Raw genomic sequence first — 15,544 nt, 5'->3', positions numbered from 1 at the left:
TAAACAGGCTGACTTCTGCTAAATGGGTCAAACTGGGCAGAAAGTCTACAAACACATAACATCCTTATAGAATATGATGTGACACTATAGATCAACTTAGCTCAGAATATATAAAGCATATAAACAGTTACAGCAATATGATGCAACACACACAGCAGTGCTACTGATCCAAAATACTCAAAGCTTCATAGAACTGAAACAAACATTTATTTTAGCTCCATCCTGCTGCTGATACAGACTTTAGGTTTCTGAACATTGAACTTGTTGCTGCCTTTCATGCTGTGTAGCTTGAAGGCCCTGAGTACTTTCTCCCACACTGGAAACACTGGGATGATCACATTATTTTAACATTACCTAATTTTTACCTAATAATTTTTTTAAAAAACTTTTCTAGCAATCCTTCACAAACAGGGAGCAGATTGTCTAGCATCTTTCTTTCAGCTTAACGAGTGAACCGTCAGCTCGTTGAAACAAACGTTGAAGTCTGATTGGCTCGACACCACCGAACAGAGGCAGCAATATAACATAGCTAACATTAACAGTGCAGTGAATCCTGCTTGTGCCGTGATGTTCAGGACTGCAAACCGAGCAGCATCACTGACTTTCAGCTTGTTGTGTTTGTGGATATATGACTGACTTTAATTATCCATAAAATCATCACATCTCTGTAAGATAAAGGTCGACTATTGAACGGTATATATTTTAAAGGCTTTAAAACAAAGTTGATGCTGAAAGTAATGTTTTAAGGTTCTTCATTATTAAACATTAAACGTTTCAGCCAACCAGCACTGCTTTGGGATATTGCATGGCATAATCCACCAGAACTAATATAAAGCAATATCCACGTGCACTCCGGTGAAATGGCCTGATGAGGTCCTTGACAATGCGTTCAAATGGGACCTCCATTAATAGTAATTCAATTCAATTTTATTTATATAGCGCCAAATCACAACATAAGTCGCCTCAAGGCGCTTCATAGATACAGAGAAAAACCCAACAATCATATGACCCCCTATGAGCAAGCACTTTGGCAACAGTGGGAAGGAAAAACTCCCTTTTAACAGGAAGAAACCTCCAGCAGAACCAGGCTCAGGGAGGGGCGGGGCCAGCTGCTGCGACCGGTTGGGGTGAGAGAAGGAAGACAGGATAAAGACATGCTGTGGAAGAGAGACAGAGGTTAATAACAGATATGATTCAATGCAGAGAGGTCTGTTAATACATAGTGAGTGAGAAAGGTGACTGGAAAGGAAAAACTCAATGCATCATGGGAGTCCCCCGGCAGCCTACACCTACTGCAGCATAACTAAGGGAGGATTCAGGATCACCTGGTCCAGCCCTAACTATATGCTTTAGCAAAAAGGAAAGTTTGAAGCCTAATCTTGAAAGTAGAGATAGTGTCTGTCTCCTGAATCCAAACTGGAAGCTGGTTCCACAGAAGAGGGGCCTGAAAACTGAAGGCTCTGCCTCCCATTCTACTTTTAAATACTCTAGGAACAACAAGTAGGCCTGCAGAGCAAGAGCGAAGTGCTCTAATAGGGTGATATGGTACTACAAGGTCATTAAGATAAGATGGGGCCTGATTATTTAAGACCTTGTATGTGAGGAGCAGGATTTTGAATTCAATTCTGGATTTAACAGGAAGCCAATGAAGGGAAGCCAAAACAGGAGAAATCTGCTCTCTTTCTAGTCCCTGTCAGGACTCTTGCTGCAGCATTTTGGATTAGCTGAAGGCTTTTCAGGGAGTTTTTTGGACATCCTGATAATAATGAATTACAGTAGTCCAGCCTGGAAGTAATAAATGCATGAACTAGTTTTTCAGCGTCACTCTGAGACAGGATATTTCTAACTTTAGAGATGTTGCGCAAATGGAAGAAAGCAGTCTTACATAGTAATGGACACTTTTGCGATGGCCAGCTGGTTAACCAGCTGATGGTCCAGGCAGGGCGCACACCATCAGCGCACATCTGCTCAGATTCCCAGCCAATAAAATCTGGCCATTATTTGCTCCAGAGTTTTAGCATATTTCATATGCCCTGCCATGGCGTTTTGGTGAGCCACCTGGAAAATCATTTTTGGCATTCCTCTTCTGTGTGAGTGTCACGACTCAATCAATAAAGCCTTTCTTTCAATAATGCAAAATGCAAGTAGGTCCGGACTACCCCACATCTCTGCTGAATGCATTGCAGACATACCAGGCCCAAGCCATCCATGATTGCTCGGTGGACACCCGCAAACCTGCACCTTGTTGCTGTGGGCAGGCTGAGAGCCACTGCCTGGGCTCTGCCAGACTGCAGCAGGAGCAGCCCCAGCGACCACTCCTTTGGCCAACGGCACGTCTCTGCTGTGGCCCTGAAGATCTCCAGGAAGGCATGGGGGTTGTTTCCCTGTCGTGTCTCTCTCACAGTGCAAAAGTTTTGAAACACATTATTAAAATAAATCATAAAAATACTGCTATGACTTTTGATTAATTTGGAAAGTGTAAATGGCAAGAATTACCAATAGTTTTAAGCACAGTGCAAGAGCTACCTGGTGAACTTCTACAGCAACATTTCACTTACCTTATTAATCATCAGAAATATTTTGAACAAACCGTTATCTGTTGTTGCATTTGGAGTGTCCAGTTCACAGCACAATATTAAAAAAGGAATGTACTGTACAAATATTAGCAGCAGGCAACTTTGTGCTTTGAGTACTGCTGAAAGTAACCATGCGTGAATGCGATCATTGCTGCTATGTTTGCTCATTTATTTACTAAGCCAATGCATACAGTAACTGGCATGGACAGATTGCCAATACATGTACAGTAGATGCACGTAGATTTTATTATGACAGAATGCACAAGCACATGAATGTTGTTGCTACCATGGTGCTCTCTGTCTGACTTGGCCTTTTGTATCACGTCTAAAATACACTCTTCTCTGACAGGACCAACCAATCGATTTGAGTTAAAATTTCGATTTTCATTTTTGAACAAAGACAACATTCGTAAATGGACTGGTTCTTATATAGCACTTTTCTACTCTGTCGGAGTACTCAAAGCGCTCTATACAACACGACTCATTCACCCAATCACACAAATACTTTCTTCTATACTTTGTGCTGTTTAGCTAACATTCACACACTTTCACGCTCTGATGGATGGGGGTTAGTATCTTCCCCAAGGATACTTGGCATGCAGACCCCCTAGTCTACATGCCACCAACCTTGCAATCAGTAGCTGACCTGCTCTACCACCAAGTGTAAGCATCACTTTTTGTTTTCTTGCGTGCTCAGTGTGCACAACCTCTGCTATATTTATAGAACCTCTGCTCAATGCAAAAACATGAATAAACTTCCATTTGCACTGCGTCCCCTGGTGGATGTACAAGACATTAACACTGGTTTTCAGAAATGCTGCGAGGGGGCATTAATATTCCTTGTATTGTACAAGTCACAGGTGGGGGATATCATTAAAGTCACAGATCAGCCGGCAATCAGTCAGGAATCCACCAGGCATCTGTCATGGTCCTGTCAGGAATGAGGTGGACATTATAATGTGTGTTATTTATTCTTTTGTATTTATTCTTAATTACACTCTCCGACTCAAAGAACTTAGCAATAGCCAGTTTAGTATCTACTATGTTCTTTTTATTCTTCTTATACTTTATTTATTGTATATGCTGTTGTGAAAAAGACTGCAGTTGAAAAAGGTTTTGTTGTACAAAAATGCAAAATGATAATAAGGAATAAATGATTTTTCTATCTATTTATGTAATTTTTGCAGTTGCTGAATTTGAATATTGAGGTGTTTTTAACAAAACCCCAAGGAGGAGAGTCATCAGCAACGATATTAGAGAAGCAATTGCTCCTGCCCATCAGTGAAGGGGGTTATAAGGTGATTTTCAAGCAATCTGAGGAATGATACAGTGAGAAATATCAGTCACAAGTGGAGAACATTCAAGACAGTTGCCAATCTTCCCATGTGTGGAAGTCTCAGTTATTTTACCTCAAGTTTAAACCGTGGAAGCTGAAGGAAACTGCAAAATATGCAAAGCTACATCTCAGACTTCACAGGCCTCAGTTAGATTTTAAATGTTAAAGTATGATATTAATAGAACTGTGCATAAACAAATGCCCACAAACCTCAATTAACTGAAGCAACATTGTGAATAGCGTGGCCCAATATTTCTCCACAATGATGTGACTGACTGTTAAAGTCATATAGAAAATGGTAACTTTAAGTTATTGCTGGTAAACATGGTTCCACAAGCTACAATGAATCAATTAATGACTCAATCAATGAATCTACGGCGAATCAGATTTTGGCTTAGGTTTTGTTAAATAAACAATGACAGTTTGCTCAAGGCTAGAAGCACACGTACATATTGTTTGGAAAAATGTTAACAGGAATGTACAACTCCTCTCAGAGGTTATATAAAGTAGATTTCTTCATGATTAATGTTATTAACATGATCTAGAGATAGTTGCCAGTATGCTTAATGATTTGCAGCATATGTAGCAGCCCCTGGCATCAATAATAACAGAAGAGAGTCTCTAATGGGTCTAGCCATTTATTTTCTTCAGCTAACACAGTTCTGAGCAATGTCTGACAGTTCTTTGGACATCGTTTCAACACAGTGAAAACTACAAAATAAAAAATTTATTGCTTCTCATACAGTTTCTGTAGCTGTCACATTAAAATGTAATTATTATGTGATTGCAATGTTCAAAAGTTGGTGTTTAATCTGGTTTCATGTTGTTTTGTCGCAACCTACTGGTCGACCTGAGTATGGCGCTTTGTGGTGCTTTGGGGTGATGTGTAATTAAGCGCACATGTTGCCAGAGACTGAGGGCTCGAACCAAATGGGAGTAGGCTGACTTGTGTACAAGGTGAAAATATGGAAAATATGGACCACAATTGCACATGAATGTTGAGTAGAAAGGCGCACACAGTATGTTGGTGCATTTACTTTGTGTGTATGTTTTATTTGAGTTGTAATTTTTATTCTGCTGACATAATATCCGTGTTTTTCATTGATCATTTCAACATAGTTTTTCACGGTGTTTGCTGGTGAAAAGAAGATTAAAATACTGGTTAAACATCAGTTGGAGCATGGCCCTTTATTCTACTTCGAACATGAAAAACCTTCAGGAGCAGTTATAGTCTCTTTAAATTAAGTTGTGAACAATATCACAACATACAAGTATTATACACTCTGTGACTTAAAGCAATACAGGAGTGCAAATAAAGCCTAAAAGATCCAAAAAGAAGTACTCCAGAGTTATTAATGAAGAAAAAATAAAAGGTTTTAAAACTATGTCAAAGTGCATCACAACTTAATTGTGTATGATATGATCATCACGTCACATAGGTCAGAAAGCTAAAATTAGCACATGGATGCATTCAGTGCAAGTACATAAAGAGATTGTTAACAGACATCTTAAAATGCTAACAAAACAACATAACTTATAATATGAACAGATATAATACTGAATTTTTGTCTTGATCCATGCTCAATCATGCAGGTAAAGTAAGGAAATCCCAAAAAGTTCATTCTGTTCATCTGGACGTAGCCTTTTCAGCATTTCGTCACTCATCCAAGGGACTTCTTCAGTCTCAGTCTGACTGCAGGCTTCCCCCACAGTACCTTTGCGCAATAAATGGTGAACAATGGGCTGTGAGCTCAGTTCCTTGATCATTAATATGCAGATTGTCAAAACCATTGATCAACAAAAACTGATCAAAAACCATTATTCAATGACCATTGATTGTTGATCAGGTGATAAGATAGTGTGCAAGGTATTTACATGTCTAATCCAGGGATTATGGTTGTCATGGTATAGTATGTCACGTGGGATTTGCAATTTGTTTGTTGGTCTGTTTAAGAGTGAGTCAGCAAAGCAGTACTCTCCACTTGAGCCTCGTAGTGGCTTAATTGGTATCAAGTCACTACATCTTTGTCAAATAAGTGACATGTTGAAATATTGCAGTTATTTCATTCAGTTTATTTATTATCAGCTCATCTATGTGTCAGTGGATCTCCAACTTCCTAACTGGCAGACCACAGGCAGTAAGGATGGGTGGACATGTCTCAGCCTCCACCACTCTCAGCACTGGAGCCCCCCAGGGGTGTGTTCTGAGCCCCCTGCTGTACTCTTTGTACACATATGACTGTGTGGCCACTACCAGCTCCACCACCATCATCAAGTTTGCTGACGACACCGTCGTGGTGGGCCTGATCTCTGATAACAACGAGACGGCCTACCTGAAGGAGATTAGGAATCTGGAGAACTGGTGCCAGAGGAACAACCTCCTTCTAAACGTCAGTAAGACAAAGGAGCTGATAGTGGACTTCAGCACTAAGCAGGAGAGGAACTACCAGACCCCCGTCATCAACGAGTGCCCAGTGGAGAGAGTGGACAGCTTCAAATACCTCGGAGTTCACATCACGCAGGACCTGTCATGGTCCTGTCACATCAACACCGTGGTGAAAAAGGCCCGACAGCGTCTCTACCACCTCAGACGCTTGAGAGACTTCCAACTGCCCTCCAAGGTGCTCAGGAACTTGTTTTCACTTCATCACTTAAATCACTTTAAGCATATTTGCACTGCACAAGACATAATGTGGATCGCACAACACTGGACATTATATTCTTCATTTCCAGTTAATACTTGTACAGCTGCTGTTATTGTGTGTGTGTGTATATATATATATATATATATATATATATATATATTTATTTATTTATATTTCTTCATACATTCTTATATAGTTCTATATTGTGTATTTTGTTGTACAGTTATTTTATTTTCAACTTTAATTTATATATTTTATCTTATTCTTCCCAGTTAAATTTACCCTTCATTCTAATTTGTGTTGTACAGTTATTTCATTTTTAACCTTAATTTATATTTTATTCCTTCCTAGTTAAATTTACCCTTTTTAATTTTTCATATTTATTTCCTATCTTATTCATAGCCTTTTCCTTTTTTTTTCTTTAGGTCACGAGCAGTTGTCTAAGCATTTCACTGCATATCGTACTGTGTATGACTGTGTACGTGACAAATAAAATTTGAATTTGAATTTATTTGCTTTGATAGATTTCTTGAGGTTGTTGAAATAGAATTACTTCAGTGTAAATAGACTGCACTGAATTTTGTGCAACTGTACACAGCCAGTATCTCGGCTATGGAAACATAAAGCAAGGCATGCAAGAAACAGCCCTTGTTTGCTATGTGTGGAGGAAAATGCAGAGTGGAGCTGTTATTTCTGGGCAGTCCATTAGGGGCATAGTTTTAGTGTGAATGGTCTGCTGTGCTGTCTGTCTAAAAACTCATTGTGTTAAAAACTATCGGATATGCATATCCAAAAAATTATGGATTATTATAATTACAATATAAAATAAACACACTGTATTTGACAGAAAATACACCAAGAAACAGATTATTAGGGCCATTACTATTATTATTATTATTATTATTATTATTATTAGTAATAATAATAATAATAATAATAATAATAATCTGGCAAAACAAGTGCCCGTTTGAGGGCTTTAACATGCTCAAAAACTTGTGAAATTTTAAACACGCACCAGGTCTGGTGAAAAATAACGTATTTTAATGGCTTCAGATATGGGCAGGGTAAAATGGCTCAGTAGTGCCACCTAGAAGAATGAAAAACTTGAGCCCCAGGTCTGGGTATGACCTACATACATGTATGAAATTGGGTACACATATGTAACATGAAGAGGCGCACCATAGAGTCCATAATGGCCATATCGTCTCAACATTGCATTGCAGAAGTGTTCAAGTATAAAAACAATAATAAAGACAATTGCAATGTTCTGGTTATATAACATTTTTCTATCATTACTTTATTATGCATTAGGCACACGAGTTGTGGATAATTAAATAATAGATTTTTCCCAGATGGACAGCAAGTGGAGAGTGATAGATGAGATGAGGAGATGGAAGGAGGAAGACAGGCAAAGAGTGAGTCACAGGCAGAGCCTAGTTTATTTCCAACTGTTTTTTATGTGTTGCCGTATCCAAGGACGTGCAGAGACGTTTAAAGGGGCGGGTGCTCAAAGTTAAAAAGGGGCACATTGAACCAGGCTGAATAACAACAACACACATTCATCAAGAATCTAATATGGGCAACAAGGCAAAGCAAACGTAGCCGATGGTTTACCTGATGGGTACAATGTTGCTGTTGAGGGGTTGCTGTGGATAGTGCTGGAGGGCAGGGCTGTGTTGATCTGAGACTGTAGACATTAAAAAGTCCACAGGAGAGATGGTAGCTGATTAAACAAGTATCATGAGATAATAACAAAATGCAAAGATTGGTGACAGCGCTTGGAACCATAAGGCAACAAAAAACTGTGAGAAATAATTTAGGCTCTGCCTGTGAATCACTCTTTGCTTCTCTTCTTCCTTCCATCCCATCATTTCATATATCACTCTCCACTTGCTGTCCATCTGAGAACAAGGCACAACTTGCTATTGCAATAAACTATAATCTAATTATCCACACCTAACAACTCTTGCACTTAATCTATAATAAAATGATGACAGAAAAATGTTATAGCACTGCCTTTAGTAGCCTCACACAGCTCCTGCTGTTTCCTCCTCATGTCCTTACCAGCCATGTCTGCACAATGTTATATCATGAGTAATAATTAAAAAAAATCCATCTAAATAAAACACACATGCACGCACACACAGGGACATTTTAGACCTTCTTCAGAATACTGTATATACTATGGGCATCACGGTGCTGATCCAGAATACTTACATTATTATTTATTACTAGAGCTACAATAATAAAGCAATGAGGAGGGGGAAGTAATAAATATGAAATAATGTATTTATGATGATTCCATTTGTTTCACTATCCACTCTGTGCAGGGCAAAGCTTATTACATTTTTGAACTGTAGAGATACAAAAATTTTACTGCTGTAAAATCCAAATTTTGTCTTATTTAAAATATAAATCTAATATAATCTGCTTCTTAATGTATGTTCTTTAAAATACAGCGTGTGTTTTTTAATATATTATAATTATAATAATGCATAATTGTGAACATGCATATTAGATCGTTTTTTAGTGAAATATAATCCCTCCAGAAAGGCAGGAAAAGCCCGGAAACTTACTTTAAAACTAAATATGTTTCTAAATACTTTAAAACTAAATATGTTCCCTAAAACGGTGACAGAGCTGCAGACCCATGACAGCCTTACGGTGTGTTCACACCGAACGCGATGGACGCGAATAGAGCGTCAGGTTTACATGTAAAGTCAATGGAAAGGCGCGATGACGCGCGATTGCGGGTCCCGCGAAAATTCGGAAGCAGATTTGCGTCGCGAAAACGCCAAAACGCGTGAAACGCGCGTCAGTGTAGCGCGTCAGGCGCGTTTGACGCGCGAAACGCGCGTCAGTGTAGCGCGTCAGGCGCGTTTGACGCGCGAATAAAACCACGCGCGTGAGTTTTTGTGTTGCACTTTGTGCATACGCGCGTTTCGCGTCTACCGCTCGAGTTGGAAAAATCTGAACTCCAGCGTCAAATCGCGCCGCGACAACCAATCAGGAGCCTGGTGACGTGGCTCTGACCTAGGTCAAAGGGGCAGATCCAGCCAAAGCCCTTCATTCTTCATTCAGTATGGAGGAAAAGCTGATCAGCGCCGTGGCTAACCACCCCGAGCTATATGATGCCAGCTCCTATTTCTACCGAGACAGGAATAAAAAGGACCTAGCTTGGAGACACATAAGTGAGGAGATCGGGCAACCTGGTAAGTTCATTCCTTCTTCTTTTTAATTTTCAGACTGACCCGATGAAGCCGTGCAAAAGCTAGCAAGCGCGCCTACTGTCCCGCGATTTTCCCACTGTTGTACAAATACCTTTCCGCTAACCAGATAATGCGTTTATTCAGAGGACATCTGCAGGAGAAAGTGGAAGAGCCTCAGGGACACCTATAATAAGGAGAAGAGGTCAGAGAAGGAGAAGAGGAGTGGGTCTACAGCAGGATCGGGGAGGAGATGGAAGTTCTTCGCGGTCATGGGGTTTCTGGACCCCTTCCTCACCCCGCGGGAGACCAGCGGTAATATGGTGCGGACCGTGGAGAACTTCTCCCCCGAGGACCAGGGACAGCCCGAAGAGGCAGCAGGGGAGTGTCAGTCAGAAGGTATGTTTACAATTAATTAATGTAGGCAGTTAATTTATGCGTGTTGTCATACAGGAATATATTTTGTTTATTAATAAACAGTATAAAGTAGTCCCGCTGTTCATCCGTCACTGCCTCGCCTTTTCGCTGATTTTTTTATTGCACCGTACAGCTTTCAACAATGCGCATTGCATTCTGCAGCCCAAATGACAAATCTCCTCCGTGTCGTGTCTCCTGCGCTTGCCAAACTTATCATGTTTGGTTTTGATAACCATCACTTCAAATAGAAAAAAACAGCACAAAAACACTCATAACTATGACCCTCATTCGGAAATAGACACCTGCACCGGGAGCAAAAAAGGCGCACAAAAGTGGCGCCGCAGACGGAGAAAAAGCGCGGCATAATACTTTTACGTTTTAAAATCGACAAAGGTTTGCACTTTGAGAATCAACTTGTGAGAACTGTGACTACTGTTCATGTGCTGCAATAAATGGGAGACCACTGTATATAATAATAAGTATATAATAATATAATATTCTCTATGACTATTGTCTTCAACCTGTTAACATTTAATATTGTCTTGATAGAGTCAAGTTATCATGCAGCAGAGTCCTCCCCTGTTGCTTCTCCTGACTCCCCAGTCCCTGGTCCCTCCACTCCTGCTGCTGCACCCACAGGTATGAACATCAAGCACTGATAGCTTTTTACTTGCTTGGATTCCCTTGTGATCACCTTTACTAAATATCTACAACCAATCTGTTCATATCCTGGTTTTTTTCAATTTTGAAAATGACAATCTAGTAGCAGCCTTCTCATTTCTTTGTGGTGTTTTGTTCTGTTTTTTACAGGCCCACAGAGGAGGAGAGCTCGAAGGCGGTCGAGGGAAGGGTCCCAGGATGGTCCATCGGCGGTGGAGCTGGCTATCCTGGAGTCCCTAAAGAGGCCACGCCCGTCTGCAACAGAGTATTTCCTCCTCGGCCTTGTTCCTGCTCTGGAGAGCATGCCGCCTCAGACACGAGAATTCGTGAAATTCCAAATTCATAAATTAGTTTTTGACAACAGCACAGCTGTGCTAAATTTGGAAACATTGGACCCTAATGATCAGTAGTTTTCTGATGAGGCAGCAGCTCTCCAGGGCAGAAACAATGTTCTTATTCTTCTCCTCCTTCTCCCCTGAGGCTCTTCCACTCCAAGCTGGGTCCTTTTTATTCCTGTCTCTCTGTAAATAGTTAAATTTCATATATTTATGTTGAATCTTTTTATTACTGAATTTATATATTTTATCAAATAAACATTTATAATGACAAATGTCTCTGTTCTACTACACAGCAAATATTGGCACCCGACTTGACACAAGTAGAATTTATTTCATATTATACTAATGACAAAATATACTGATACAGTGGGATGCAAAAGTTTGGGCAACCTTGTTAATAGCCATCATTGTCCTGTACAAATCGTTATTTGTCACAATTTAAATTGTCAGTTAAATACATCATATAGGAGACACACACAGTGATATTTGAGAAGTGAAATGCAGTTCACTGGATTTACAGAAAGTGTGCAATAACTTTACACTAAATAAAGCAGGTGCATATATTGGCAACACATAAAAAGAGAAATAACATAAATATGTAGTGTATATCAATGTGTGTGTCTCCTATATGATATATGTAATTGACATTTTTTACTGTAACCGATTCATACAGGAAAATAATGACTATTAATAAGGTTGCTCAAACTTTTGCATCACACTGGTTATAGGAACATAGTGAAGACAAGTTACTTAAGAGAATAAAGAGAGGTTAGATTATTTTGGAGTAGAGATCCATTTATTAAGAAAATTTTAAAAAGACAGGAACACTCTTTAGAGGGTTGTGGGGAAGTCACTCAGACTTCAAACAGGCTACTCCTTTGGTTGCCAAGACACAGCTCCCTCTGCCGAGAAGTGGGCCATGAACTTCTCCCTCACCAGGACAGCCTCTCTGGAGGAGTTGTTTGCTGCTACACGACCCAGGCCTTGCAACGGCTCCACCACAGCAGGTGCCACACCCCTCACAGCAGGTGCCCCTCTCTCGTCCACACAGCGCAGAAAATTGTGGAGAACACACGTTGCCTTCACACACTCTGCGATGGACCGCCAGTCTTCAGTTGAAGGCACAGCCATGAAATCGTCCACTAGACAGTCCCAGATGGCCGTCGCTACCTGGGGGATGATCTGGCTCACCGTGGACACACCGACTCGAAAACTGAACGCGATGGTCCTGAAGGAGTCCCCGGTGGCAAGGAACCTGGACAAAATTGTTTAAAATGTGTATTATGTGTACTGCAGTTACAAAATACATTATTGAAATTCCAAAATTACAAATTCCAAAACATAAATCTTACATAAAACATTTTGTAATTATAAGGATAATTACATGATATATATTTGATATAATCTAAAACAGTCTGCAGTGATTATATACAAATATTCAACTATCCCAGAAATTAAACCAGGTATAAATAAACAAAAGGAGTGTGTATCACTACAAAGATTAACCCACAGTGGTCCTAATACCAGTTTGATATCAGCAAACACCGAGAGCATACCTATGACACCACAGCCATGCTATCATTCAAACACTGATAACAGCATAAATCGAATTAAATCGGGACTTGATGAGACCATCTGAGTATCACTAGAAATATTATAAACAGTACCAGTTTGCTATCGGTAAACACCGAGAGCATTCACTGTTAGCATAGCACATCCATGTTAGCAGTGTATAAACGATACACTGCTAACATGGATGTGCTATGCCATCAGTAAACGCCGACAGCATTCACTGTTAGCATAGCACATCCATGTTAGCAGTGTATAAACGATAGTTTATACACGCCGACAGCATTCACTGTTATAGCACATCCATGTTAGCAGTGTATACACGATACACTGATAACATGGATGTGCTATGCCATCAGTAAACGCCGACAGCATTCACTGTTAGCATAGCACATCCATGTTAGCAGTGTATAAACGATAGTTTATACACGCCGACAGCATTCACTGTTATAGCACATCCATGTTAGCAGTGTATACACGATACACTGCTAACATGGATGTGCTATGCCATCAGTAAACGCCGACAGCATTCACTGTTAGCATAGCACATCCATGTTAGCAGTGTATAAACGATAGTTTATACACGCCGACAGCATTCACTGTTATAGCACATCCATGTTAGCAGTGTATACACGATACACTGCTAACATGGATGTGCTATGCCATCAGTAAACGCCGACAGCATTCACTGTTAGCATAGCACATCCATGTTAGCAGTGTATAAATGGATGGTTTAGCATATATTAGCACAGGTATCAATAAAGGACTACCGTATTGACCACTTTTACTAACCTCAGGCAGACGGACAGGCGCTCTGCAGGTGGGATTGAGCGCCTGTAATTGGTGTCTAGGCGGGCGATTCTGGGACCGACGCGGGAAAGCAGGTCCTCAAACTGGCCGGGTGACAGACGATGATATCGCTGGAATCTGCCGTCATCCAGGCGCAGCTCCTGGAGCAAATGGTGAAACTCACCAAACTGCTCACGCGCCTGGAGGACTTGATGGACCCAGGTACGGCGAGGACGTCTTTTACGCTGCTGCTCTGCTCTCCACAGTAAATAGAGAAGGGAGACTCTCTCTTCAAGCGCTAGCTCGACAGCTGCCATCTTGCAAAGATGGAAACTCCCACATTTCCGGTTCACGCGCGTCACGCGCGTCAAAATATCATATTTTGACGCGCGATGGATTTTTCTTGGACACGCGTTGAGACGCGAATGTACACGCGTCAAATTAGGGGCGTTTGGGGCGTTTTATTCGCGTCCATCGCGTTCGGTGTGAACACACCGTTACACAGGTAGCCAGCAGCTATGACCAGCACTACTTGTGCAGTTAATAAAAGGACAGGTAATGTTTGTCGCGCTGTTGCACACACAGCACGCTCGTTTGTTTCAGTTCGTCAGTTGCAACAAGACAACTTACCAACGTGTACGTAATAAGCTAATACTCCTGTGTGCTACACACTACAGTGTGCGCTGTACACCTACTTACTGGTTTTGTCGCATCAGTCTGTGTCTCTGAGTTTACTCGTGTTTCTCTGCAGCTCCGGACCGGAAAAAATGCGCGTGCTCTTTGTGAGCTCGTTCCCGGCTCGTAACCAGCGCGTTCTGCCGTCAAGGGCGATCATTGGTTAAATGTGATCATGTGACTGATGCAAGCCAGATCCTTTTATTTAGCAAAACTGTGATTAATAGTTAAATATTATTGTTGAGGGGCACCGACAGGACTCCGCACGCACACACACATAAAAAAAATAAATAAATAAAATAAAAAAATTTAAAAGTTGCCTCAACAAAAGGGCACTTTGGGCACTCCTCAGGAAAGGGGCGGGTGCTCAAGCCTCTCTAGCCCCCCCCTCTGCACGTGCCTGGCCGTATCTTCCCAAGCCTTTCACCAATCTTTCCATTTTATTATTATCTCATAACACTTTAATTTTAACTCAGCTAACATCTCTTTTATAGACTTTTCTCTCCTGTAGACAAACCAACACAGCCCTGCCCTCCAGCACTATCAGCAGCAGCAGCAGCAGCAGCAGCCCCTCAACAGTAACATTGTACCCGTCAGGTTCAAAATTAGCTACGTTTGCTTTGCGTTTTCCCCACCTGATGACAGTGATATAGTTTGATTCCAAATTTGATTATTGATAAATGTGGGTTGTTGCTATTCAGCCTGGTTCCCCTTTTTCATTTTGAGTACCCACCCCTTCAAACATCTCTGCACAGCACTGCTCTACAAGTTTTTTTCATCTAACTAATACTCGTCTTACTTACATTACTTCTTTCCTTCACTCAGTCACTTGGCTCTGGACTTCTAGTAGGTAAGTACGCTGGCTTTTCCTTTTTCTTTTCCTTTTCCCAAACTCTTGGTTTTCCTCTGTTTTTTTTTTCTTCCCCTGGGCTACACAAAGCATTCTCCCTTATAGTTATCATATAATCTGTCTGGGCTGCTCGGGATTTCCACTCACGCACTAAGTGCTTCTTCTTCAGTCACCTTTTTCATTCACTATATGTTTATACCCCACTCTGCATTTAATCATTAGCTATTATTAATCTCTGGCTCTCTTCCACAGTGTGTGTTTTGTACTGTCTTTCTCCCTTCAACCCTAACTAATTTCAGCAGATGGCCCCTCCTCTTTTTAAAAGAGAGTTTTTCCTTCCCACTGTCGCCAAAGTGCTTGCTCATATGAGGTTGTATGATTGTTGGGGTATCTGTGTTCTCTCTGTATTATTGTAGAGTCTTTACAATATAGCACCTTGAGGGACATGTTGTTGTGATTTGGCACTAAAGAAATAAAACTGAA

At 40.8% G+C, this 15,544-nt stretch overlaps 2 protein-coding genes across 2 annotated transcripts; one reads left to right on the top strand and one right to left on the bottom strand.

The window, feature by feature from the left end:
* The first annotated feature begins 9,385 nt into the window (after nt 1–9,385).
* On the top strand, nt 9,386–11,605 carry LOC146583897 (uncharacterized). Its single transcript, XM_085281391.1, has 4 exons — nt 9,386–9,769; nt 9,911–10,162; nt 10,730–10,819; nt 10,991–11,605. The coding sequence occupies exons 1-4, from the start codon at nt 9,640–9,642 to the stop codon at nt 11,248–11,250; spliced, it is 732 nt and encodes a 243-aa protein (XP_085137517.1). The 5' UTR covers nt 9,386–9,639; the 3' UTR covers nt 11,251–11,605.
* Nucleotides 11,606–12,026: 421 nt separating this feature from the next.
* Nucleotides 12,027–13,897, bottom strand: LOC146583896 (uncharacterized). The gene is made up of 2 exons (XM_085281385.1): nt 13,540–13,897; nt 12,027–12,433 (listed from the first exon to the last, which is right to left on the bottom strand). Exons 1-2 carry the CDS (start codon nt 13,851–13,853, stop codon nt 12,049–12,051), a joined length of 699 nt encoding a protein of 232 aa, XP_085137511.1. The 5' UTR covers nt 13,854–13,897; the 3' UTR covers nt 12,027–12,048.
* Between the last annotated feature and the right edge of the window lie 1,647 nt (nt 13,898–15,544).

Source organism: Mchenga conophoros, linkage group LG1 (genome assembly GCF_057382185.1).
Source record: "Mchenga conophoros isolate Kocher_MC1m ecotype Shallow Benthic linkage group LG1, M_conophoros_male_GT1.1, whole genome shotgun sequence".
Taxonomy (NCBI): Eukaryota; Metazoa; Chordata; class Actinopteri; order Cichliformes; family Cichlidae; genus Mchenga; species Mchenga conophoros.
This window is presented reverse-complemented; position numbering and strand designations above follow the sequence as displayed.

What these genes read in the sequence shown, in the direction of transcription:
- LOC146583897 (XM_085281391.1), top strand. Translation starts at nt 9,640, where the DNA reads ATGGAGGAAAAGCTGATCAGCGCCGTGGCTAACCACCCCGAGCTATAT. An exon ending in TGAGGAGATCGGGCAACCTG is followed by an intron (nt 9,770 to 9,910) that starts GTAAGTTCATTC and finishes GCGTTTATTCAG; the next exon opens with AGGACATCTGCAGGAGAAAG. An exon ending in TCCTGCTGCTGCACCCACAG is followed by an intron (nt 10,820 to 10,990) that starts GTATGAACATCA and finishes TGTTTTTTACAG; the next exon opens with GCCCACAGAGGAGGAGAGCT.
- LOC146583896 (XM_085281385.1), bottom strand. Translation starts at nt 13,853, where the DNA reads ATGGCAGCTGTCGAGCTAGCGCTTGAAGAGAGAGTCTCCCTTCTCTAT. An exon ending in CGCCTGTCCGTCTGCCTGAG is followed by an intron (nt 12,434 to 13,539) that starts GTTAGTAAAAGT and finishes AATTTTGTCCAG; the next exon opens with GTTCCTTGCCACCGGGGACT.